Source organism: Bacillus rossius, chromosome 10 (genome assembly GCF_032445375.1).
Source record: "Bacillus rossius redtenbacheri isolate Brsri chromosome 10, Brsri_v3, whole genome shotgun sequence".
NCBI lineage: Eukaryota > Metazoa > Arthropoda > Insecta > Phasmatodea > Bacillidae > Bacillus > Bacillus rossius.
This window is the reverse complement of record NC_086337.1, coordinates 55,816,786-55,844,328: the sequence shown is the minus strand read 5'-3', so window position 1 is coordinate 55,844,328 and position 27,543 is coordinate 55,816,786. Positions and strand designations below refer to the sequence as shown.

The 27,543-nt window shown below is 40.4% G+C and overlaps 2 protein-coding genes across 6 annotated transcripts in view; one reads left to right on the top strand and one right to left on the bottom strand.

The window, feature by feature from the left end:
• The window catches only part of LOC134536220 (zinc finger protein 236-like), a 33,857-nt gene extending 18,788 nt beyond the window's left edge, over positions 1-15,069 (top strand). For all 5 annotated transcript variants that reach the window (XM_063375884.1, XM_063375886.1, XM_063375888.1 and 2 more), the window contains exon 6: positions 1,237-15,069. In XM_063375884.1, the coding sequence (XP_063231954.1) occupies positions 1,237-2,218 (982 nt within the window). In that variant the 3' untranslated portion in view covers positions 2,219-15,069. The remainder of the gene's footprint in view (positions 1-1,236) is intronic.
• On the bottom strand, positions 13,613-27,543 carry LOC134536219 (uncharacterized). The gene is made up of 3 exons (XM_063375883.1): positions 26,923-27,543; positions 22,099-22,621; positions 13,613-21,820 (listed from the first exon to the last, which is right to left on the bottom strand). The coding sequence occupies exons 2-3, from the start codon at positions 22,560-22,562 to the stop codon at positions 19,810-19,812; spliced, it is 2,475 nt and encodes an 824-aa protein (XP_063231953.1). The 5' UTR covers positions 22,563-22,621; positions 26,923-27,543; the 3' UTR covers positions 13,613-19,809.

The following is a 27,543-nucleotide window of genomic DNA, read 5'->3' as shown; positions in this document are numbered from 1 at the left end:
CTGGCATGAAAATCCTGACTGAAGATACATTCTAATATTCAGGTACAGCATTTTTGGCATTCGTTTCTGACCGTCCAGCCCATCCTCGGGTGTCACTGCTTTCCCGGCAAACCAATTGGCAGTACTGCAGCCCTGGGAACCCACCCCACTGCTGTGCAGGTGCGTGGGACGAACCCAGGGCTCCAAGCCGGGTCCCCTGACCTTTAGAATTTTTTCTGCATCTTGACATTTAGTATTCTTCTGCTCCTTCAGTATTAAATGCATTAAGATAAGACATTTACGAAATAGAATAACTGTGAAGTTATTTATCAGCATTAAGCTATTGCGTGGGTTTTTTTTTTTTTTTTTTTTTTTTTTAAAAAAAAATTTAAAGTTGTAAAATGAAAGCGCTCATAAAATGGGGACAAGATTTTATGGTTTTATTTTCAGAAAAGTTTTGTTTTTAAAACAGGAGATTTTGGTGTTATATATTTTATTTTTGTATATTGTCATTAAAAAAATTGTATGATCAACAAATATGAAACTAAATTATTTCTTAAAATAATTTACCTTAAATATTCTTATTTTGATTGACACCTGATACACTATTACCATAAATAATAATAGTAATAATCATGTGCCATAATTAAAAAAAAGTGTTACTAATGTAAGCAATGCAAGATTAAACAATATAGTATTATTTATTTCCCACTCCATTTAGGTCATACATTCTGGTACAAAATTCATTCCAAATAAATTACATTCAATGAATTTACCATGATAAAAGATTAAAATTTTGTAATTTGATTTAATTGTAGTTTAGTAACATTTCTGTCTGATTTCGTGTTTTTAGTCAGATTTTAGCGCTAAGTGAGGTATTAACTTTTATTTCAGTGTTACATTGACATGCTGTGCAATGTTATTTTGGTTTTATCGCAATTTACCATATAATCTAGTCCCTACTCATAACATGTACGACTTTAAAAATACTTGAATATTTCTGGAAAATATTTTTTTATCATATGCTTTTATTTATTTTATATATATAAAAATTTAGCACGTTCACATTTAGGACTTAAAACCAGTTTCAACACGCTGCATTCCATTTTTGTGTTTCTTTATATATTTTTTAATTAATATTTTGTTAGTTCAGAATGTGTTAGACATGTGTTTGCAAGTGGTCGCCCAACATGTAAGTGTCTGCTTACCTGTGTGCGAGGGAGAGAGAGAGAGAGAGGGGGGGCGTGCTGGTTGCAGGACCTCCATGGCGCAGATAGGAGAGTTCCTGCGCATGAAGACGGTGAGCATCACCGACGGCACGCTGCCCACGGCCGTGGTGGAGGTGGCGGGCACCATCGCCCGGCCGTGCGACGAGTGCGGGAAGCTGTTCACGACCGCGGAGGAGCTGGAGAACCACGCGCCGTGCGGCCAGAAGGGCGGCGCGCCCGGCGACGACAAGAACGGGGGCAGCTTCGCCTGCGAGATCTGCGGCAAGCTGTTCAAGCGCAAGGAGCACCTGTTCCAGCACCGCAAGTTGCACACGGGCGAGCGGCCGTACGTGTGCGGCGTCTGCTCCAAGGCGTTCAGCCGCAAGGAGCACCTGGTGCGGCACGCCGTCTCCCACACCGGCCAGAAGATGCACGCCTGCGACATGTGCGGCAAGGCGTTCAGCCGCAAGGACAACCTGCACAAGCACCGCAAGACGCACGGCGTGGCGGGCCCGTACGTTTGCGAGACCTGCGGCAAGTCCTTCGTGGTGAAGCACTACTTCCTGATGCACCGCGGGACGCACGCCGGAGGGGGCGGGGGGGAGGACGGGGCGGGGCTGAAGGTGGAGGAGGGGGCGGAGGTGGCGGACCCGCTCCCGTACAAGTGCGACCAGTGCGACAAGGCGTTCGCCGCGAAGCAGTACCTGGCGAACCACAAGATGCGGCACCGCGGGAAGCAGGCGGCGCAGCAGGCGGCGCAGCAGGCGGCACAGCAGGCGGCGCAGCAGCAGCAGGAGGAGCAGCAGGTGGCACTGCCCCACGCCGGCGCGCCGCCGCTCACCACCATCAACAACGCGGCGCTGCTGGCGCCCAACATCCTGCACCAGGTGCAGACCACCAGCGCCAACACCACCGCCGCCATGATCCAGGTGTCGACGTCCAGCGCCGGCGGCACCACGTACCTGTGCGCGCCCACCACCGTGTCGGCGAGCGAGCTCATAGAGACGTACCGGCGCCTGCACTCAGCCTGATCGCCAGCGCGCTAGCGTCCGTAGCGTCCTCCGTGGCGGGCAGGAACACCGTGGACCGGTCCTTGCCTTGGTGTTCGCTATACTTCCGTCTCGGTTGCCTTTTACGTGACACTTTTTTTTCCATCTTCCGATTGCTTCGTCTGATGCCGTGTGATCTCGTTACAGATTGAATTTTTTCCTCTCGCTACACCCTGCACAGTTGTTATAAAAAAAAATTTTTGTCTGGGGAGTGTGGGTAAAGTATCTCACTGTGATTGCTTACTGAAAACATCACGTATTTCAGCTCAACACATACTATTACACATTACGTCATCTTGGAACAACGTGTATTTCCACATATTGCGATTGCCGCGCACTGTTCGCCAGTTCTCTTCGAGCTCTTGGGACTGGTTTCTGTACCTCCACACTGTTGCCAGAATTGATAATGTGTTTTATTTCTATTAAAACAGAGCGTAGAATACGGAAAGTGCAGTACTACAAAAGGGGGTGAAAACGTTATAACCCAATATTAAAATGAACTAATTTTGATTTATTTTAAATCAGATTTTTACCTTGTTCATCAAAACATTTCTTGGATATTACTAAGTAAATAATCCTTAGGGCAAGTAATAGGTGCAAATTATGCTCTTTGGATAGCATTTTAAATTAATTACATTATCTTTAACTGCTGAGATTACATTTTTAACAGTTTTTATTGCTTCAAACTACAGACGAAACACCTCCTATAGCTGGTTGGCAGTCGACTGATCACAACATGCTTGTTGAACCGTGAAGCTCGGTAAGGGATAGGCTTGGGTTTGATCGTGTCCAGTGCTGCACGCAAGGGCAGGGGTCAATAGTTCCCCGACACGGGCAGGAGCACGGTGTTGGTGCTCAGAGGTCGTAGCTTCCTTGCAAATTATCTTTACATTTATCGTCATTGAACTCGGGCCTGTTCACCTGTTTGCCATTCCTCTAGATCCTCCTGTAGGTATACTGAGTTGGTTGCGTACGTATGTCGCTAGTTAATAGCTGTAATTACAATGATGATATGGTGAGGGGGTGAACGAATTGTCTCTTCGAGACAACAATAAAATAGGTAAAAAAAAATGCAAAGAGAAATCTTCAACTAACCTGTAAAGACAAAGCACTCTTCTGTAAATCATTCCCAATCAGTTACGGACACATCTGCCCATCCAGTTCAAAATCCATCTGGAACGAGTTACTGGTACTTTTTCCTCTTGATAGACATGAAGATAAATTATTTATTACTCATGCTGTGATGACCTTCAGTTCTACTCTTCGTCGTATTTCGTTGTGACCACTCCACGGTGTTTCTGCTGCTCCGCACGAAGCCGTGGAGCGCGTGCCGTGTCGACGGGAAGTGCGGTGGTGGGCGGGAGTGGTTCTCGACGAGACGGGAGACGCCGGCTCGTCCCGTGCCACGGACGTGCGTGCCAGGACGTGGTGACTCCTGCTACTCGGTGGGCGTGACGTTTTATTTATATTGTTTGTGTGTGATGTGCCAGTTTGTACACAGCCCTGGACTGTGTCTTCATCGTAGATATTTTATATTTGATTACTGGTATATGTGTTTATCAGAGAAGAAATGTTTATAATATATTTTATTTTGTAAACTGCTTTGTATGAAATGCTAGGAGTGGTGGCATATGTCCTTCCGAGTGTGAGGTTGGGTGGCAGTTCGACTGGGGATCAATAAGGGGGTGTGGGCGTGCAGACTATAATTGTGAGTGTTGTAAAAATGCCTGGCAGGCCAGAAGTATGTATTAGTGGTTATGATTTTCGTCTGACACTTTGAGTCTTCACCATGCTTAGTAATGTCCTGTTTTAAGGTCCGTGATCATCGCATTGTAGGCGATGGTTCACACTCATTTGCTGTAGTTCATGAATATATCAATCAAGCAAATGGGTAAAAGTGCGTAGTACGCGCAGAAAACGAAAACTTGAAGCATCAGAACATAATTTAAAGCAAAATGCTTGTAATGTGGTGTTTTCATAGAGTGTTATTTTGTGGTGAGATAGTCAGTGTGTGTTCTGCCGTTCACAAATTTTTTAATATTTAATAGTAGCATGTTAGTATTTATAAGCTAATAGATGAAATGTATTTTCGTATTATTATTTGATTGCAGATTGTGTTATATTTCATTTATCACGTCTGTGTATCAAAATCTACTTCAACTATCTTGAGAGGCTATTCACATCTGACTTAATGAGTAATGAATGACTCATAACTGGGGTTTGAGCCAGATGACGTTATGACAAGCCCACACGCAAAAGGTCTTAAGTGTCACCACTCCTGTTTGTGCGCGTCCGATGTGAGCTCTTTTTACAACTTGTAAATGTGTCAACTTTTTGTATTTATTTGGTCATTCGAGACTTCCGGCAAAGTCTGCTAGAGGCAGTAGACGTTGGTTTCGAACTTTGCATGCACAAGTATTTTAACGATGATGTAGTGCTTTTTTTTATGATGCTGCCATGTTTGTGTGGGTTGCCACCCGTAATAAAATGTGGGAACTCTTGCTACAGGCAGTCGAGAACATTTATGTTGGGATCATGCAGCCATTTTGTATTTAGGCACATTCCTTTCACACACACACACCCACACACACTACACTACACAGAAACTGCTTTCAACAGTGCAGAAAGTCTGCAGAAATATAATTATATAATTGTGAAGAAGAAAAAAATAGTAGATTTTTATTGGGTTTATATCTCCTCCGTAAAGTTAAGTTTTAAGTAAAGATGCTTAGCTTGCAAGTTGTTCACTTTTAACAATACCACCAAGATGTCTTACCTGCAAACAAGTTCTAAAAATTGGCTTCTCTGTTTTTCTTCCTTCTGTTGACTCGTGTAGTTTGACTGCTCAGCAAAGTGTCATGTTCTCAGATGTTGAATTGGCAGTCTGCATGCATTTGTTTTCAGATTTCATTAGGTGCAGTCAAAATGTTTTTATGATTCTCTGAAACAAGAGGGGCCACATGTTTAAAAGTACAACGCATTTTCAAAAAAAAAATTTTGAGTGGGCTGTGGAGTAATGTCGGCCGGACGGGTTCGTGGATGTAATGTACAGTATTTTAATGCCATCATGCTGAGATGAACACTTTTGAAATCTACCTTTGAGAAATAGCCGGACACAAATCCAGCTAGCAGATCAGGCAGTTAAAAAAAAAAATTTTAATACAGTAAACTCTCAATTATCCGGGCCTGGATAATCAGGTTTTAGGGTTATCCGGTTTTCGTGTTATCCGTGCTTAAATTTAGTTTATTTTTTGGTTTGTTATATTTTGTAGCTGTAAAAATAAAAAACGGATGGCAGTGCTCTGGCACATTTTTTCGCTTGGCCGTTGTGTATTTTTAACCACCCTGGGTCGCCCACCCCCTCAGCTGTCACACTTGTCACTCTTTAACCCGGGGGGGGGGGGGGGGGGCTGACTGCTGCTTCACTCCAGTATCCGTCTCGTCTGCTTCACGTGCTTCTGTCTGCCCGGCGAGTGACGAGAAGAGACACTGGGAAACAAGAAAGAAATAGCCAGAGTTTGTGTGTGCAAAGTCTGCGCTAGCTTATCTTGAGCAGTGTTAGGTTAACGTTTCCTCTCTGGCCATTGTAAATTATCATGAACCTTTTCTTTCACGACAGGTTTTCGTGATGCCAGCAATATTGTTTTCTCGTGCTATTTATTTCCCTCGCTTGTAACTGCAGTGTTTCATCCCTCTTAGATTTATGGAAACTTTTCTGTGTGAGGTATGTGAAAATCACTCCTCTGAGAATTGTGTATTATAATGCTTCTTACATATCCCTCCAGCCTGGCACATGTTTCTCTGCGAGATAGTTTCATGAAAGGACAAGGAACTGAGAAGGAGTAATTTGCCGCCGATGCTGACAGATAGAAAAAATTCAACATGACGAAGGGGTTTGGGGTGGGGACTGCCGCCTCTCCAGTAGACAGATGAAGACCACATGGCGAGACAGTGTCCTGTTGATCATGGTCCAATATGGTGCTGCACATATTAGAGGGCGACCCTTACCGTGAAACAAATTATGTATCCGGGTTATTTAAGGGATTTCAACTATTCAGGAATTGGTACGTCCCAAATAACACACATAATCGAGAGTTTACTGTATTTTAATTGGTGACTCTGAACATGGATTTCTTGTTATTGATAATCAGTTTATGTAGTGTCGAAAAAAATTGAAAAAAGTACGTAATTTATTGTACAGTCAGTGACATTGAGGAAAGTATTCAGTTTTTGTTCAAAAAAATAATGTTCATGTTTTTAAATCACCATTTTTATCATAGACTCTTACTGAAAGATTATTTTAAACACATACTTAGGTAGGTGTGATAAATTGTAGCAGTTCCTGAGTTATCAGTGTGTGATCTTGCAAGGGCACACATCACTGGGCCTGGCAGTGGTTCAGAAGTGTTCATTTACCCATGAACCAATTACAACCACTAGGATTGTTTTGATTTTTTATTGGTCACAATGTGGGAAGAATGTTTGGAACATGTACCGCTGATATTAGTTCAAAATCATGCCTTTTTTTTTTTTCTTTTTTTTTTTTCTTTCTTTCCACAACTGTTTCTGTGGCAATTGTAGGAAAATAGTTTTGTGCTGATCTGAACATATTCTGGCATAGAAGTATGTAAACATATTTTGTGCTTAATAATTGTGATTTTTTATATTTTCCTTTAATTTTTTTTAATGATTCATTTTATTTTAAGCATCTTGCAGTGAGCATATGAATTGTAATGACAGCCAGTTGTATAGTTTTTACCTTCAAAACAATACAGCATGCTCTGGTACGTGTTAGTGCAGTATTTTAAAACTGTGGTTTTCGTTGATGCGATTATATCTGAATTTTTTTTTATCGATGCAGAATTTCACTTTGACGACGTTGCTTGGCGTTGTGAAGACGCTCCCGGCCAGCTGCCGGGCCGAGGCGAGACTTGTGCCCACGCGTAGCACGGCGTGCAGTCGGGAGCCTGAACATATGTACAGACAAATTTCTATGTAAATTCTTTTAACCTTAGATGGTGCTTATTAAACTTGGAATTGGCTGTTCCCCCACAGCAGGCAGTACAAGTCAGGAAACATACACCATGTGTTCTCGGTGCTCGACAGAATTAGCTACAGTTTTGCACCAGGTTGGGCATTATGGACCTAAACAATCGTAAACGTAATGTACTAATATTGTTGACCGTGACGTGTCGGGTGGCTCAGGATATCTGGTGAATTCTTTATTTTTTTTGTATGTTTTTAAAAAATATATGTATTTATGATTTTGTAGTGCTTCTTTGTTTTTTTTTTTTTTTCCAAGTAGTGTGATAGTAAATTTACACCACTAAATAGGTTCCAAGTTATGTGTTTGTTTGAACAGCGATAAGAACTTGCACATAGTTGTGCAAATGTTCATTAACATTATTTATATCACAACAATCGGAAATTTCATTTTGATTTCCAAAAGAAATTCTGTTGGTAAAAGCCATAGTAGTGTAAAACAAAAGTTTTAAATTTGTCAGTATCAAATGTTATACTACAACTACATAATGTAGTTGGAAGATGTCATTATTCTTGTACAGAATTAAACATCTAATTTATTTTAGTATCAATTCTAAGTTTTAATAAATATTTACTTACACAAATTCAGTTTTTTGGTTCTAATATAACATTTTTTTTATTCTGTCAACCGTTTTTGGTAAAAAGTGAATGTTGAATGAATAACTCATTTTTGTTTCATTTTGTTGAAGCAAAGCAGCATTCACAACAGCTGACACTTCATTTCCGTGGCAGTTAACTTTGATGAATTCCTGCCAAGACTCCTGAAAGCTCATCTGACAGCCCTGCAAGATAAACTAGAGATGGGTTGAGTTAAGATTAAGAATCAAGAATTGACTTACTGTGATTTAGAACCACCAATAAGGTTCTAGGATGTTTTAAGTCAACATTTTCCGAAAGTTAAAAATGACGACCACCTTTTGTGCAAAATAACATTAGTTACGAGATGATGAAATACTGGAACTGTCTCGTCTCATAGCTATCTAAACTTTGATTTTGAAAGCCAAGCAGATTCTGAAACTTAAAAACGCACTTCATAATGCTGAGACGTGTGCTGCAGGACTGTGGATCTCCGGCCTGCTCAAAGAAACGGTTGCACATGCTGATGTAAGGCAGATGTTTTAATAGACCCTTAATTGCTCATACACGGTTCTCATTACATTTGGGGAAATGCTACCCAATAATTCGCTGAAGCATTTGAAGTTAATTATAGGCACAATGAATGTTTTTGTTTCTACCATATTCATGCATTTTCTTTTCATGGAAATTTGGTAATTGGCTTATATATCATGTTACAGTATTTGCATCCTGTAAAAAAAAAATTAAGTAAAGGTTAACCTTGTCTAAATTAATCCTTATGTTTTTCAGACAAAGGTAATATTTTGCTAGAAAATTGGGGGTTCTAAGATGCTATTGAAGTCTTGACCATGTTGCTTAAAGGTCATGACATTTCAAGTTTAATAAGCATTGATTAACTGCCAGTGTAAATATGTGCAGATATTATGTACAGTAGAAATGGATAATTAGTGTTAGAAGAATTTTCAACTCAAAAGACATCACAATATTTTCTTAATTTTTAGCATGTAAATATTTCCTCACATTGTGCACGGCTGAAAAAGTATTGTCAAGCATTTAGTAATTAAATGCTGATGAAATTTAAGTGAATTTGTTTTAATACTGACATGAAATGGCCTTGTAAAGGTGTAAGGAATTATTTTTTTTTTTGTGTTAAAAACTTTGGTTTATTCTAGTCTTGACTCTATTGTTCAGTGATGCAGCAGTGAAATAAATGATGAATGTGGTACTTGTTTTTGTGTAAATGTGGAGGAGTATTTTATCATGTGTGGATTCCTCTTGAACATGGGGATGGCATGCGGACATCTTGCCAACAGTTGGCGTTGCTGGGTTCTGTTGTTGCAGTCCAGACCTTGGTGTGGCTTCTTCACCACCAAGTTGCGTGGTGGTTTGGTTAAATGAGGGAATTGTTTCCCATGCTGGTCCCATCAAAGTCAAGTCTTGTATTACTATATTCTGATGCGTTCTCAGGCCTGACCACGCACGTTCCTGCAAGTCTCAGTTGGCTCAGACTCATCTTCACTGCCTTGGCTTCATTCAGTATGAGTCCGTGATTAATGGGCAGGTTACGTTCCCGGAAATAGTCCATTAATAAAGCAAGTTTCTCCTCAAGGAACAATGTTAATTTCCCAGATTATGGTCCTAGACCTTCCAAAATGCCTACCTACATTACATTTTGCATAATTTCTCATACATCATTTGGCAATAATATTATGCATTAACATTAATTACTCCAATTAAATTTTACATAATGCGTACCGTGTTTTGTTTTACTGGCAAATTTTTTTTGCTAAAATTTTGATAGAAAAGTGGGGCCTTTAAGTGAACAAGCTTTGGTTATTTGTCAATCAGTGTTCTCGTAGCTCCTCTGTGAAGTGCTTTACGGGCTGCAAGAACCTCTTTCAGACCTGCCAACTCTCACGATTTTGGTGTGAGGCTCACGAATTTAAGGTCCATCTCACGCCCTCACGCCAAAATAGTGTTTCCTCACTATTTTTTGGAGCCCCAAGATTTTGTTTGTAAAAGTTACAAAAAAAGTTTTACGAAAGCTTACAGTATCGAGTTTCCATCAATACTCGAGTCACGTAAAGGAAGCAATTTTGCGTTTTGTAGCATGTGCCGTGCTGATTTTTCTATTTTTGCATAGAGGAAGAGGAGACATTGTGAAACATGTCGCTACAAAAAAAAAACACAACTAACACGTGAAGTGTATTGCTTCCAATAAAAAAATTAATTTTGCTGTGAACAGTGATAATAGTGTTACACGAGCAGAATGTTATTTTACATCTTTTTTAGTTGCGGCCCTGCATGATCACTACACGACAGCGCTAAATTATGTTCAACTAAATTAAATCTGCAACCTATAATTTGTTGAAATAAATTTTGAAGCAGAGACCATGTAACACATGTACAGGTATGTCACTTAAATTTAAAGATTCTCATTTGTTGTGTTTTATTTCTAACTTGTATTTATGGGCCTGAAAATTTTTATCGAGGACCTCATGATTTTTTTAATTTGAATGTTGGCAGGTCTGCTCTTTGGTGACACCTGCCTAGATTTCGATGAAGCGTGCTTGCCTGGCAATACTGACGGTATCCTAAACAGACTCGGGCCATATCTTTCACCGTGCTCCATGCATGCATTTCAGAGACAATTCCTGCCAGGTTTGATGATGGTTTGGATCACATTCAGGATGATTAAAATATGTGCCTAAAGTTGAAGTTCCTGCTCTAGGTTTTTCCTTCCCCATCAGTGGCATCGAGAAATTGTTAAATATCACGCCTTAAAGGCTGGTCTATTGGCTTAAAAAAGGGTGAATTTTTCTGGGGTGAGATACTACTTTCAAATTTTTGTGCACTTTGTCACTGGTGATTGGATGTCATGGAGCATTCTCAAAGAGGGAAGAATCTTTAAACATGTTTTCCGTGGTACAGTATACCTTGAATTCTGGTATTGTATGTAGCGTTAGACACACTCAAAACATTGCATCTATTATCCACACCTTTTTTGTTCACCTTTTAGATAATGGGCAGGTGTTCCTTGGAATGTCCTTTCAAGGCTCGTGGTTTGACAGCGTGGCCAATCAAAAAGAGGCTTCATTTTGTAATCTCCTGATGCATGGCTTCCTGACCAACACTGCAAGATGATTTTGGCTACTTTAAAGCCAGGTGCAGTCTTCCCTCTCGTTAAGTGTGTGTTCTGGCCAACATATGTTTCCATAAGAGCCCAGTTTCTGTCAATGTTGAATATTTGCTTACATGTGTACTTTCCATTTCCAGCGATACCCTGGAGTTCTGGGTTAAACGTCTCTGCAGCCTTGCCTGCCACCTTATTGTAGCTGTGGCATTTTATGAAACTGTCAAACCACCGACTGGCACTTAAGTTTTCGCCCTGTGAACCTACTCCTCTAGCTGAAAGAACTGCACAGATTTCCTTTTCATAACAAGACTTGCGTGCCAATGAAAGGGGCGAGTTGGCTTTCGTTTTCTTTGCTGTCCGTATCATACACATTAGCAGACACACTTTTAAAACAGTTGTCATCCTTAGATAACCATTATACATACATGCATGCTTTAATTATTCATGTGTGTGTGCGCGCGCAGTGTAGCGTTTGGATGTGTTTATACACAAGACTATTCAAAAATTGCCAACCCCGCCCGTTCATAAGTTGCAATGCTGAAATGTTCGCAGTAGTGTGTTTGGCGTTCATTAACCAAACTGAAAGCAACAAAATACTCTCTCTCTCTCATAACAAAAGCCTATTAATTGAGAACTTGCTGTATTTTGTTGTGGTCAATTGGCTCATAATTGATGTTCACTTCATTGTTTGTAGATTTCATCAGTAATCATTTTCATTGTGTTGTATATTTGCTTAATGCTTACCACAGAGATGTTATTATATCTCATTTTACATTTAACTTTTCTTTTATTGTCTTAATGTAGTTACTCTTCATTGTGGTTGTGTTAGGTTCAGTACTTATCTTCAGTGTGATGATTGTCTCCACGGGAGTTTTCGTGATAAAACTGGACCACAACACACCCAATCAAACCACCTGGAGTCTGTGATATGCTGAATGATTTCTTCTCCATTCTCGACTTGTCACATGCATCTGTCTCTCTGTCTCTAGATAGCTCATTGACTTAAGTGTGACAAAAATAAAAATGTGAATGAGCCTTTCAGTACTCGCCAGAGATATGCAACACCTGACTTGTAATGAGAAAATTCATGTGTTTTTCATGTTGCACATACACTTAAATTTCATGTCCATGTTTCTTATTATAACATTGAATTCTTTAAAATAATGCTGCATGTGATAAATATATGCAAATTAATTTTTTAACTACATTTCTGGATGCAAATCACATATTGTTTCCGCATCCGCCGCTAGAATTCATATCTGGAGCAGCAACGTTGACTATTGAATCATTTGAGTAGAAAACATAAATTTTAACTATGCAATGAAACTGCACCAATAAAAGTGAAAAAGACTCAAAACAGTATTAAACCCTTGCTTTGGGTCTGATTTTTGACAGGGAATTTTATTAAATTCTGTCCATCTTACTAAAATTCATTTAACAGTTAATACTGTTAAAAATTCCCTTTGGCTTTATGAACTTAATTTGTGCCATCCACTAAAGAACGCAGAGCCGTGAATACACATTTTCATTCTGTGAGACTTCCGTTCTATTCGCAAAATTACTCCTACGAAATTCTGTATATAGAGCTAAGATGTTGCACATCAAAAACTGCATTAGTGAATATCAGCTTGGTGATAGTTATGAGGTTACTGGCCCAAATAGTTCTTTACAAGGAAAGAAAATCTGAAAGTGCAGATTTTTTTTTTTCAATTCACTATATTGCTACACACACAAATATTCTTGTAATTACAAGTAATAAAATATCTGAACATGCGAAATTTGGCATAAACTTAAAAAAAATTTAAAGCTTGCACATTTCCGTTGAGGATATGGGAAATTTAGTTTTTTTTTCACAATGCCTTTTTTGAGGAAAGACGAAAGTATGCAATCTTCAATGAGCACAGCAGTGCTCTCTCTCTTGTGTGCTCGTTTGACTCCATGGTTCCGCACGTTCTGTACTCTAGCCTCTGGGGAGTTCAGTAGTTGCTCTCTGCTGCCATGCTGCGGCATATTCAGTTCGCTTAGTTTTTACCATTGCTATCCGTTTTCATTTCAGAAAGGAGTTTTCCAAGTGATCCGATTCTTGGCTGCAACATGATATTGGAGATTTTTTTATATATATCAAACAGTAAAGCTCATCTGCATTTTTCTTGAGTACCATTAAAACATGGCATTCAATAATCCGGCAATATATCCAATCGGACATAGCCTTGTTTGAAACGTGGCTAAATACAGGAAAAAGATTTGCATTCTTTTTATCAATCAGCTAAAATTCAAATGCATATTTCTATGTGCTGCTTCTGCTATTAGCTTAGTTTATAGTTTATCTGGAGGACTATGAACCAATGAGAAACCCTCCATCAAGGACATATTTTTCACAGGCTACCTCGTTGAATCTTCTCGTAAGTCAGCAGCCAATCAACAGGTGACATGGGTGAGGCAACTGTGCAGTCTATCATGCAGGTTGCTGAACCTGCAAATGTGTCCTGTTCCTATGAAGAAACAAGCTTTGTAACACAAACACTTTAAGGTGCTCTTCAGACAAAGAATGATATAGGATAAAACTATACAACTGTTTTACAAGTTTATCCCCCAAAAGGATTCAATTAAGAAAACAACCATATTATGAATACTTTATATTTAACTACCTAAGAATACATACATAAAATATCTGTACACACAAAAAAAATGTCAATGTGGCATTACACTCGATTAAAACCTGCAATGCCCAGTTTTAAATGCATTATTTCCCCCTCACTGCACCTAATTAGGCCTGTCAAATTTGCGTGGGTGCAATTCCGATAAGGGGAGACCATGTCGAGCCTAAAACATCAGTAACAATAACGTGTCTACAAGGACTAGACAGGAAGTGATTGAATATACAATGTGTTAGAATACATCAAACCGATCATTGCACACACACACACAACCATACATGGAAACATTAGTAAGAATATCCTACAGAGCAAACATAACTTCACGTTCCAAAATAGTCCTTGTAAGCAAATTAAAGTGTGCATCTTTTTTTCATATTTCTTTACAAAAATATAACTACTCACTTATACATTTATAATCCTAACACAACCATCTTTTTAGCAACTTAGTATTACAGGAAGTTACTTGCTACGAAAACAGAAGTGTGCTGGCTATGCTAGTAGTCTTCACGCGCTACCGTTAACACTGGGATTAATGCGAGCTTTCCATCCGGGAGAACGTCCGCTGGCCGTGCCGAGCGCCCTTCGGGTTGGGAACGGAGGAGAAGTGGGTTGGGAGGGAACCCAGGCACAAATCCCAGACTAGACTAGTGCACTGTTTCCAGAAATGAGATGCTGCTGAGACAGTCACCTTACCTAGATGAGCCCTCTGCCAACCTCAACTTTACTTCCAATTCATAGAGCAGTCTCCTTGACTTTAGCTGCACTGAACACTACACTGCAAAACAACTACATTATATTTTGTGCCGAAACTTCCGAAAAAGTACACCATGTTTATTAACCAGTGGTTAAAACTCACTGCAGAAACAAAACAATCTGAAAGAATAGCTACGAATAGTTTGGAAATATAAACAAGCTGACACACAAGCTGCCGAGAAAAAAAACAGTGAGAGAGATCACTTGTTTCAACATGTTGACACATTCACAAATACTGCACGGTGAAGTAAATAGAGTACACTAGTATCAAATGCTCATAAAATGTAAGAAATTACAACCTGGGCAGAATTAAGATGATAAAAAAGTAAAACCTCGTGCAAACTTCCCTGATCAGACACACGACTCACGTCACCTGTATCCTGTCACTGATGGCAATGACACAGGACAGTCACTGCAGGAGAGGGAAACTCTTTTTTGGAAAGGCAGTTTTTTGTTTTAATGCATTCCTTTGGGAAATCTGAGAAGAATCACACCTTGGAACACACATCTATAATTTTAAAATTAATTATTTTTATAATTTAGTTCAAAGATTTCCCGTAGGTACTAATGTTTTGGTGAAATCAGGAATGGTTTGCAGATTGAACATGAGACGCAATAAAAATAACTACATGCATACAATTGGACTGCGCAAGGAAACCGTAAAAACGCGTAAGCATGACGTTACCCGGTGGAATGCTCCGCTGAGGTAAAAAAATGCATAAAAAAAATTATACAAAAGAAAATTGAAGAGAGCATACAAACTGAAATACACTTATTTCTCAACCCGTATGAATTCCATGATCTTACCTATACAGTAATTATGGCTTAGCTGCTGAATAAATATATCAATTTTTTTTTAAGTGATTCAACGAGTACATTTTTCATTTGGGATTTATATCTTAAGATTTAAACTTAAATATATTGACAATTATTTAAAAGTTACAATGTTTAATGAACTGTTCTACTAATGACATATAAATTTCATCACACAACAGTTTTCAGAACAGTTTGAGTTTTTGAAACAATATTAATTTCTTATTAAGTCATTCGCAAATAGGATAGATGAAAATTACGAGGAAGAATAAGACTTATTGAGTTGACAATATGTACAAACCATGACAAAAACAGACATAATAATGCTCTTATTATTTACTATGCAATACATTTAAGTAGAAAAAGTTACAACTGGAGTTAAGTAGTAGCAGACAATAGAGCACTTACTTCTTTTCACAAGAATCTAAGCCAACCATGGCATGCATAACAAACATGTTACAGTAACAACATAGTACCCTCATTGGACAGACATTGATGGCATCCTAAATTACAAACTATTTTTCCCGGAGGAAGTAAATTTAAAAGATTTTTATGCAGAGTCGTAAAGTAAGTTTTCAGTTATCTTGTAAATGTACATATTGTTACGTATTAGCAAACAAGTAATCCACGGTTATCACAAATCAGGAAAAGCAGAGAAATGTCTAGGAAATCTAGAAGTGAGGAAATTTTGTTGAGTAATTTTTCATTTCAGAAAGCGCATTTTGTTTGGCAGCAAGGTCACAGTGCTAATGCAACTGGCTTACGGGTGAGGCACTTTAATACTGACTGCTGAGTTTAAGGCTTAAAACTGTTATGATACTGCTAGAGTATCACAGGTCTTGCGATAATAAGCGTATTAACAAACCTTTTGGAAGAGTATTTTTAAATTTTATTTGGGCAAATACAGTAAACCAACTCTGCCCCAAAATTGAAATAGCGGGGTGTCATTGCTGAGTGTAACCTCACACAGTTTTATTGCACTCTACTTCATCCTGAGATTTTTTTTTTTGTAAAATATGTCACAAGATATTTAAATGAAAAGCAGTGGAGACCACAAGCAACTGGAGACACATGGCCATATGACAGTAAATAAAAAAGGTAAATAAAAAAGGACTATGCTTATTTTTATAGAACTTGCCTGAATTATCTTCCTACAAAACCTATCCTAAAAAATACTGCCGATGTTAAGGGTTTGTAAGTTACTGCATTAAGCTTGCCATATAAATATGCATATAGTTAATAAAAAAATTGCTAATGAATAGCTGCAAAATGTTTTAGTCTAATTAACGACAGGCAAACCTTGGAAAAATTAATATTGTGATGGAAAACACCTATGTACATCAATATGCATTTTCCTTCTTTTTTTTTTTAATTACAATGAAACAACACCTTGAAACATAGGATTATGATCATAACCTAACCGCAATAATTATCATTTATGCTTGTTAATTAGCTTCCTGTTTAAAGTACAAGCCCCAGTCTTAAGTTTGCTAGAGAGGAAAATTTATTTCATGTTTACCCAAACTATTTACAAAGAATAATAAAACTGTGGTGAAAGCCATTTCTTTTTAAGGCAAAAGACAGGTTAATGTAGTGGCCAGCAAATAAAATTACAGTAAAAAAACCCTGCTGTTCAAAAGTATTGTTCACAATTAGAGCTTTTAGAGTACGTACAAAAAACAATGAATAACTTTCTACTGGTAATACACCAGAAGAAGTTTGAATTCTGAGCCAATTTCTATAATCATTAAACCACACTATATTATCACCCCAAAAACTAAGCGACAACTAGCATGCTTAGAATTTTTTACTGTACTATTCCTCAAACTTGAGTTTCTATGAAGTTGCTTATGTAGAACTACACCAAAAATGGTGGTGACATTCAAAGCTAACTTTAACTGGAGTACACTAAAATTCATGCCTGCATTAAATGGCGGATGTGTCCTCTGCAATGCAATATTGTGGGACTATCTGACAGAAACCAATTACAGATGGCATTTTGAAGCCCAGAGCACAGGGAATCATTGTGCTGTAATTTATAAACACCTGGAGAAAAACTATTTCATGAAACAGATATAATCTCTCTCAAGTGTGTACATAACACACATTGTCATAAAAAAGGTAATTTTGCATATGAATCTTATATGTATAAAAGCATTCAAGAAAAAAAAAATCAACACTGATGTGATCATAATTTATGATTTACGTGGAAATATATAGGAGAAATTTCACTTTGCCCTTGAAATGGGTTTGACTGGCTACGATGTGCTCTCAAACAATTCACATTAACAATAACAGCTGGTAAGATTACATGACTAAAGAAAAAATGTGTTAACCTATTTGCTTCAAATCATAAACCCACATTTTACAGGCCAATTTACAGTCCTGGAAATACAAAATGAGTTTCAATGAACATTAAAATTTGCATCCAATGAGGTACTATATTGTTAAGCCACCAATTTCATTATAAACCCAATCAACGCAACTTTCTCGTTTACCATTAGCACTCAAACCCTAACAAACGGAATGCTCTCCTTGTAACCAAATCAATGGAATGTTCATCATAAAAGATAGATAAAAACTCTGAATACTGTTTTAATACTGAGGAAACATGCAAAGGCTCAACAAGCCCAACAACTAATGCAAACCAATACAACCAGCTCTCGTTCTACGGCCTGTATCCAGGCCGCCAACACGACTAATTAAGTACTGACTGGTAATACACTGTCGCTTCTGAGATCATTATGTAAAATACGTATCAAAAGTATAAAAAAATTATAAAAAGTATGATTGATAACATAAAACAGAGTAAGTAAGGTCAAGTACTTTTTATCACAAATTTACCAACAATTTAAATTAAGTCATTCTTGTCATATAACACAATAAATACAAACAAAAAACTAAAATGTCTTATTTTGTGCTGAGGAAATAACATCAAGTTCGGCATAAATCAGCTACTTGAATATCAAACCAAAATGTACGGATTTGAAGTGAATGCATGATCCGAACCAGCGACACAAAACACTCCAACTCCTCCGTCGCACGACGGTTTGCCAATGATCCTTGTGTTCGCTACAGCCAAATACTACGTCGATTTTATTCATTTCTTGACCTCTTAATTATTCAGCAGCAATGTGATTATTTTAGTGTAGCGCAAAAACAAGACAACTGTTTCCAGATGGTGTGATAGAAAGGTTTTTAACACCCATGCACTGTACACGTTAAGTTAAATGTCACACTCTGTGTTGCTGCATCACAACTCCTGCCATAAAAAAAAAATGAATAATATAGTAGTGAGTTATTTTGGAATCAAATGCAAGATGCATAAATAAATTCGAACTATACGATCCAAAAACTGTAAAGCAGTTAAGTATAAAAAACGTTAAGTACAATTAGTTGTTGCTTTTCCAAAAACCTACTACATACATAGAATAAACAAATTGTATAACCCATAAAATAACAGAGACAGCAATAACACCTAAATATATTTTTTTGAAAAATCTAATATACACAATGTAACCCTTTACCCTTTTTGGCATGAAAAAAATTTCCTACATAATGTAACGAGCTGTTCGGAAATCATGGAGCATAAATTTAAAGGGTATTTTATCATGTGTCCAGAAACAAAACCCTGCATAATTACAGGGGTGAACAGTAGTGCACAGATTAGAATATCACAAGCCCAAGGGCACTACTCTATTGGCTGAGAGGAATGCAGTTTGTTAGTCAAACACACGAGTAACCAGCAGTCTGGTGTTAAACACAGTGGTGCTTAGTTGTGGCACGTTTACAGTTTGTTTTTGAACACTTAGCCAAGGTTTCGACTGGCAACTATATTTAACAAACGGCAACAGCACTGCAGACTTCACATAGTGTACACCAGACTGCTGGTTGCTGGCGTGCGTCCATCTCATTCCCCACTTCCCGCCGAGCGTTTTAACATCGCTGCCCTGTGATTGGGCGTCCTTTCAGTGCCCTTGTGCCTGCGAATTTCAAATTTCAGCACTGCTGTTCACCCCTGTAATTTTTCAGGGTTTCCTTTCTGGACATTGATCCTTAGCAAAAATGGCTTCGTTTGGCATCCCTTGCCACAAAATAAATTCTTGTCTCACATTTTCCAAACATCCTATAAACTGGTCATAACACTCAAGCTACCACATATGTGTACTTGCAAAATGAGAGCAGGCTGCAGTGGTTTGCATTACTGATGGACACTGTACATTATCTCGAAAAGTTGCAAGAGACAATATATGTACACGCTTCTAGGTAGCAAGGATTGAGATTCGCATACACTATAACTACGGTTAAGTACGAGCACAAAGACGAAGGACAGAAACTTGAATCAGACTTGGACGGTCAGTCGAGGAGCAGACGCCACGTTCTCCACTCAGTTTTAAGTACAGTCTGCACTCCAACAGGAGCACACACTTCGGTCATCCAGCATTCAGCTACATAAAAAAAAGTTAACGAACACCATAATATTTGTAACGAACTGTACACAACAACCAGCACTATCTGCGACTCATGAGTCAGCTTGCAGTGTTCGAGGAGACGCAAGGCGTGCTCAGGTAGTGTAAGGGACGCGGCTGTAGTTTTCACCTGCCCGGTGCGTCCGGCACCCCCGCGTCCTCCGGTTCCGCGAGCGCACGGAAACGCACGAAGCCGTTCTCGGCCACCAGCATGGAGGGGGAGGTGCGATCACGCGCGCACGACAGCGTCTGCGTGCCGCCTCTGTGCTGGCCGGAGACCGGTGCCCGCCGGTCTGCACTCAGCGAGGCCAGCGTGCCGGCCTTCTGCAGCGAGCGCCGGGCCTCCGCGCTGCCGTACGCGGCCTCCAGCGCTCCCGACCGCTTGAGCGAGCGGCGCTCGGCCGTGCTGCTCAGGGGGTACACTGCGTCCAGCTCGGGCCTCGCCCGGCTCGTCGGGAACGGCAGGTCGTCCATCTCGTACGGACCGCCCTTCTTCAGGGAGTGTCTCTCGAAGGTGCCGGCCCCGCTCGGCAGGTACGGGGACTTCCTGAGAGACCGGCGCTCCGAGGTGGAGAGGCCCAGGTTGGACTCGCCCGGGGGGTACCCCGAGTGCAGGTTGTTCAGGGGGAAGGAGTCGTCGTACACCTTCTTGCCGGTGCGGATGGTGTAGTCGTGGATGGCCTGATTGGTGACACACACCGCAGGGTAGATGTCGTCCGCCCCCTCGCTGCTGCGCGGGGTGTTGGAGCACCGGCCACACCGGAACAGGGCGAACCCAGAGTTCTGGGACTCCTTCTCCTCTTCGGAGCCGGCTCGCTGCAGGGGCTGGGTGCCCGCCCACGACAACAGACCGCACATGGCTATCTCGATGACGCGCACGGAGAACTGGTACCCCCACCACAGCCAGGGCACCGGCCGGTCCCGCGGGCCGGGCGCCTCGTAGATGCCGAAGATACCGTACAGCTGTACCGCAGCCATCAGCAAGGCGAGGAGCGCGGTCGCGAGCGTGGCACGCACCGCCGTGGCGAGCGCCGGGCGCCGCACGTTCGCGAAGCCACTGCCGAAGATGTTGTCCAGCTTGCGAGTGGCCGCGCGGGCCAGGTGCTGGTACGCGTAGAGGTAGGCCGCACCCAGGCACGTGCACACCACGATGAAGAGGGACTGGCAGATGAGGGGCAGGAACGTGGCGGTGGGGAAAAGGCCCGCGGCCAGGTCCAGACCGATGCACAGGCACACGTGCAGCACGACAAAGCACACCGCCAGGGCTGGCCGGTGCACCTGCAGGCTCAGCACGTTGCTGACCTTCACCGCCTGCAGCAGGAACAGGAACAGGATGATGAACGTCGAGGTGATTAGCGGAGAGACTACGTTCAGCATGAGGTGCGATATAGGCGCGGGGAATGAGCGGTTGAGGTTATAGGCATCGTAGAAAAGATACACGCTCCTCACGACGCCTATCGTAAGCACCAGTCCGTGGAGCGCCATGTAGTAGCCGCAGGACAACAATCTCTTGGACAAGTTCACTCGCACGATGTTAACGACGGAGTAGAGCGACAGGAGGGTGAAGAGGCTCGCCGTGAGGTACACGTGGATGTCCCAGGCTATTTGCCACTTGTTCTCGAGGCCATCTCGAGAAGGGCTGGTCGGGGCGTCGGACACTCCGATGGCCGGCTCGACAGGCTCCGGGGGCTGCGGCTGGGGGTCGGGCAGGCGTTCCACCCTCTCCTCGTTCCTGCCGGTCACGGCCGGGCCGGCCTCCGCGGGGGCCACGCTCTCCGGGAGTACCTTTTCCTCCTCGGGCAGTTTCTCCGTCTGCTCCGGCTTCTGCTCGGCCCTGGGCGTCTCTGGCTCCGGCCTGGGCTCGGGTGGCGGGGTCCCCCTGGCCGTAGACGCCACGGAGACGTCCGGCTGCACCTTGGGGAACAGGTCCGGGTGGCGGAAGATCTCCGGCAGCTCCTGCTTGCGGCCGTTGCTGCCGGCCAGGATGCGCGACACGCTCAGCGAGTGCAGAAGCTCCAGCTCCGTGTCGTTGGCCGCGTGGACGCTGGTGCCCAGAGTCTCTGGCTCAGAGAAGGGGGCCTCCGGCGAGCGGTTGAAGCTCGGGGTGTTGAGTGGCTTCTTGCGCTCCGGCGTGGAGCTGCAAGCAACCACAAACATTCTCACATCAACTTACAAATAGTCCCTTTAATTAGTTATTTTGTATCATTTGCAATGAATGCATACATCTTCTGCTTCGCGGAAACCTCAAAGTTAAGACCATTTATTGAATAAACAGTACACACAAACAAATGACTTATGTACCTACTTTATACAAATTTAGGTATTTAATGGTTGTGATAGCATAAGATATACAATAAAAAAAATAGTTATTCCAATATTTAATCAACATTAAACAACTTAAAAATAGCCACTCACCTGTCCTTGTCGCGGTCGGCCCCCAGGGGCAGCTGGGGCCGCAGGGGGATGCGCTCCCGGAGAGGCGGCGGCCGCGGTGGAGGGGGTATCTGGTGCCGGCCGGGCCCCAGGGACCCCCCGTCCGAGTTGCTCCCCCGCAGCGTGGGCTTGTCTGCGAAGGGATTGCCGTAGCCGGGGGGCAGGGGCGGGGTGAAGGAGGCGCGCAGGGGCGGCACGTACGAGGGCGCCTTGCGGCCGGGCGGGGTCGTGAACGAGGCGGGGAACATGGTGCGCGGGGCAGCGAACGGAGGAATGGTGGACGCTCGGAGGGGGTAGCTGCGTGGCGGGGCAGGGTGAGGGGTGGTAAGGGCCGGCCGGGGAACCGGGCCCGGTACCGAGATGCTGCCCGCGGGGGGCGGCACTGTCGAGGGGACCCCGGCGGCGACACCGGCAGCCCACAGCAGCCACAGGAGCAGGGCTGCCATCGGGACTCAGCGGTTATGGCAAAGGCATCGCCTGGCTCCAGCGCACCCCCGGGACTCACCTGCGACACAATGTGTGTGCTCTTACATCACACATCCTCACTTTCCTTTAAGACACAAACAAACCCAGCAACATACCTACAATAACACTCCTAGGAGTCAAAAACTTAAGCTGTTAAGTCCAAGATGGCTCCGGTAAGACGTAAAGTGAATTACTATCCAACTAGATATAGCGAGAAGCAGAAACATTAGTTTTCTATAAAAAATAAATTATTTATGCACATATAATAAACATTTAACCAACAAAAAATAATTATTTGATGCATATTTGGAAACAACAATGTATGTATTGGCGTCTAAAAAATTAAATAAATACCATAGTTTTTTAATATGTGTATTTTGTAATCAGGCATTTTTAAAGTTTTAAAGTGTGTCCCCTGACATGTACTTAATATAAGCAACAAGTATCTGTCACTGAATTTTATAAGGGAGCCAATCAATTTACAAAGTAAGCCGATGATAAAGATCAAGGTATGCTGCATGTCCAAATGGAAATTGAAATAATCTGTACAGAAATTGTCATGACTGTAAATGAAGAATACACAAATTTGAATTTTTCCCTGCAAAAAAAAAAAAATCTCTTTATGTATTAGAAAAAAATTTACCATACAGACATGAATAGTTTTCTGAACGCAAAAATAACAATATCTTTATCACTTTTTAAATTTAAAAATGTATTCTACCAAACTGTGCTCACTGGCAGATAGGAAGATACTCCTCTTGTACAGAGTAGGCCTATCTGCTGGCCAAGTTTTCAGTATCATATGGTGGAGGTACTTAAGTACCAATAAAAAAATTAAAACATTAGCTACAAATATTTGTACGATTGCCTTGGATTGGTTCAAATGTTGAAAATGGCAAATTAAATTGTTATGATGCAAACTATAAAGGAAGTTCAAAATGATGTGGTTTGTCACTATGCAAACAATAAAACATAAGTTTTGGAAATGAGGAATGTAGAAGTTGCTACATGCTAAATTTTAAAACAATGCATTTTCCAAGGGCAGTATCATTACGAGAAGTCACATGATACTCGTACATTTTTAGTTTTGGGGGGGCATTAAATGTGCAATAAATTCAGTCCACTCAAAAATGCCATTGATTTCTTGAATTTTTGATAATCATTAATGAAATGAGGCTCACATAGCAAAACGGTCTCTCTATGCTTATCCTAAATGTCCTTGGAATATATCTATTTATTCTAAAATGTCTGCCTAACAGAAAACAATTATACATGTCACATAATGTCATTTTTTCATACTGGGATGACTTTGAAAATGGACATTGTAGACTCATTACCACTGAAAGGCAGTCATTTTATATTATTAAACTTTCACTAAACGACTAGGAGATTGTATAATGCCCTTCTGTAGAATATATTTACTCTAAATAAAAGAAACCTGCATTTATAAATAAATGAATGTATTATTATTATTATTATTATTATTATTATTAACACAATGTCTAATACTTCTAAGAAATAGAAACTAGCTAGGTACTGTGCATGCATATTAAGTTGGGTGGTGTTTTTGGTTCAAGCTATCTCTAAGCAACAACATGGGTATAAAATTTAATTCAGATGTCTGCAAACTGAAATATATTAACATACCAATAGTAAAAGCATAATGCATCCACAAGTAAAAAAAAAAGGAACATTATATGTGTTCAAATCACTAAAAGTAAATAGTGCTTGGTGTTTATTAAGCTTTTGTGTTCAACCAACTTCCTGATCAAACCAAATTCCTTTTGGCACGTGGAAAATAATTCTCTACTTCTACTTCCCTATGTAGGTACTCTGGTAAATTTGATACAGTATGCATTCCCTATGTCCCAGAGCCAACAAGAATACGGTATCGACAATACGTGTGACCTCTGGATAGTCCTTGTAGCTCAGGACTGCCCACTGGGTCCGACGGGCAAAACTAACATTCTCTCCTGCCGTTTACAGACACCCTGGAGTGCACTTAGAAGCAGAGCACTGCGGCCATCTCTACAAATCAGTGACACAGCCCTCCGCAGCACTAACAATTTGTGCACAAACAGAAATGGCAGGAGAGGTAAATCAAGATGTTGGTATAACCAGAACTCAAGTAACGCCTTATGCAGAACTCGTCCTCATTAGCTGCATGAGGCGTTGCCTTGCAATAAAACATAACACAGGTTATACTATTGACAAAGCATGGACGATTGGCATATTTCCAATTTTATTAATGCACTGTTTGAGAGCTTTACTAAAAATATAGGCTAAAAAATTAAAAAATAAAATAAAAAAATCTCTATTGTTAATGTTTGCTTGTAATACTTATTAACATGGTTTACTGAAATATTTTAAAAATTATGAAAATGGTGGTTTGGATGCTGATAACCTCTTTGCTAACCATCCCGCACAAGCAAGTTTTAAAATTATGAATCCCTCTTGCCACCCCTCCATTTAAAATAGCAAATCTGTGCCACTCTGTCGAACAAAGTGTGAGCAGGAATTAAATTACTTCTCAAAAAATATTTAAAAGTTCTTGATTTTACATTTTTAAGTTTCTTTCATCATCCATGATTATTTAATAATACAGTATTGCTATATTGGACGATTTTAATTACCCTAATACGACTGCTTATACAAGGGCAGTGTATATTTTGATATGAACCATGTTGAAAGATGTGATATGTTTATTACTTTTACTTCACACATGCTCACTCCATTTTACGGCCCTGCCACGACCAAATTTTTCAGTCCAGTGGTATTTTAAAAATGCCATTTTTGAGATGAATCAAGGAATATCCCGAGGCTTCAAAAAACCATTTTCTTATTATTTTTATTTTTCTAGAAAAAGTCTGTATTTTTCAGTATTACAAAACTCCACAATTACCTAATAAATAATTCTACAAAATGGTATCTACACTAATATTATAAAGATGAAGAGTTTGTTTGTTTGAACGCGCTAATCTAAGGAACCACTGGTCCGATTTGAAAAATTCTTTCAGTGTTGGATAGTACATTTATCGAGGAAGGCTATAGGCTATATTATATTATCAATAACATTTGGGATCCTTACTAAAAGTCCAATTTAGAATCAAATGCGTTGGAGGGGGTTAGATACAACATGCAGTACACCTATGAAGTGTGTGTTGACAATGCCGCAGGCACTAGAAGTTGCCACGCACTAGATGCCTTATCATTCTTAATTTTCCCATACAAGTAAAAAGCACCCATGTGATATTAACAACGAAGCAATCAGTACCCTCATATAGAATACATAGAGATAGTGTGAGGTATATATGTAGATATAAAGAGATAAATACAGATAGATACATAGATATATAGGACTATAGATGTAGATAGAGATAAATATATATTTAGAGACATGGATAGATTATTTGTATAGGCCTATGTGTAACTACTTCAAACATATTACAAAACATAACTGAATGAGGCATTGCAATGCATGCCGAGCATTAGCTAGATAATGGAATCTTTTCAATATTAAGTAGTAATCCCTTATTTTTCAATTTTTTTTTTCTATATTGCTTTTTATAGAGTCTAAGATTACACACAGACCAGGTAAATCGCTATAAACTGGCAGAACGTCTGTCGGGATCTGAAAGTGATATAAATTATTTTGCACACTTGACATTCAAATTAAGAAGACAATTCTAAACAGTTCCCCTTCACCCTGTGTTCAGCCCGGGCAACGCTGGGTACTGCAGCTAGTATTATATAAATTACAACTATATTTGAGTAATTTTTTTTTATTACAAATTTGAATCAATCTGCTTCCAGGAGCAATGTAGAACACACTCAGAACGCACACCCATCCTACCTGCTGGGTTTGTGATTTAGTTTATTTCTTTTTAAACGAAACCTGATCATAGCCAGATTAGGTATTTTTTACTTATCGCATTCATTAGGTATAGGTATCTCAAAATTTTATAAATCGTATTTTCAAAATTAATATTTTTTTAACTATCAACAGCTTGGAATCACAAATCAATTTAACTGGTATATATATTACGTTAAAATACAATTGGATATGTTACACAGAACAATTGCTGTCTGGAACAATGTTCAATAACCTGGTTATTTCAACTAACTTTCTTCAGGTAACAGCGAAACACATTTGCAAGAAAAAGTTGGATCTAAAATAATATTTACAGGATATTTAACCAATATTTAAAAAAAAAAAATTCAGAATTTTTTAAAATAATATTTGCCCTATTATTGTTACAGTAATTACCAGAATTGGTTCTACAAGACTACATTAAATATATGCTTAGACAAATATACATGGTTGTTTAGAAACTGACTCACCTGAAACCAATCCCAAATAAGTCACATTCATTATCGGAGTTCCAAACAATTTTACACAGCTCGAGTTTTAGGCGCATGCCTACTTGGCAAATGTCATCACGTTTCACTGGAGACTTATCTTGCAGGCGATCACTAGTAGGTACTGGCGACTGATACTCGCAAAGAAGTCATTTGCGTCTCCTTGCGAGTACTCACATCGCATCTTCAAGTTGCACAGACGAACCACCGCCGCCTGCCCCACTTCCGCACTGACTAGCTATTTCACGACGGCTGACCGAACTACACTATTTACTGCAACTGATAACTCACGCGGCACACACGGCTAGAAGGAGACAGCAACTTTCTTCACGAAGAAAGTTGACCAATCTTACACCAACTCCCATCCACGTTTGTGCATCTTGGAAAATAAAAGTATTTTGTAAACAAAGTGATATACTCCTTCCGCTATAAACAAAAAACGCAGTCCCCGGGCGTCTTCAGAATGTCGTGTAAGCGAGGCACAATATTAAAATGACAAGTTTCAACGAAATACTTTATTTCGATACGTTCACTACGAACATCACCACCGTTAAATGTCTATCTGCCATCTGACATTCCCCGACTCTCCACATTGGCAGCCAT

Coding starts and splice junctions, on each gene's coding strand:
- LOC134536219 (XM_063375883.1), bottom strand. CDS start 22,562: ATGGCAGCCCTGCTCCTGTGGCTGCTGTGGGCTGCCGGTGTCGCCGCC. Junction 21,821..22,098: donor GCCGACCGCGACAAGGACAG/GTGAGTGGCTAT, acceptor GGTTGCTTGCAG/CTCCACGCCGGAGCGCAAGA.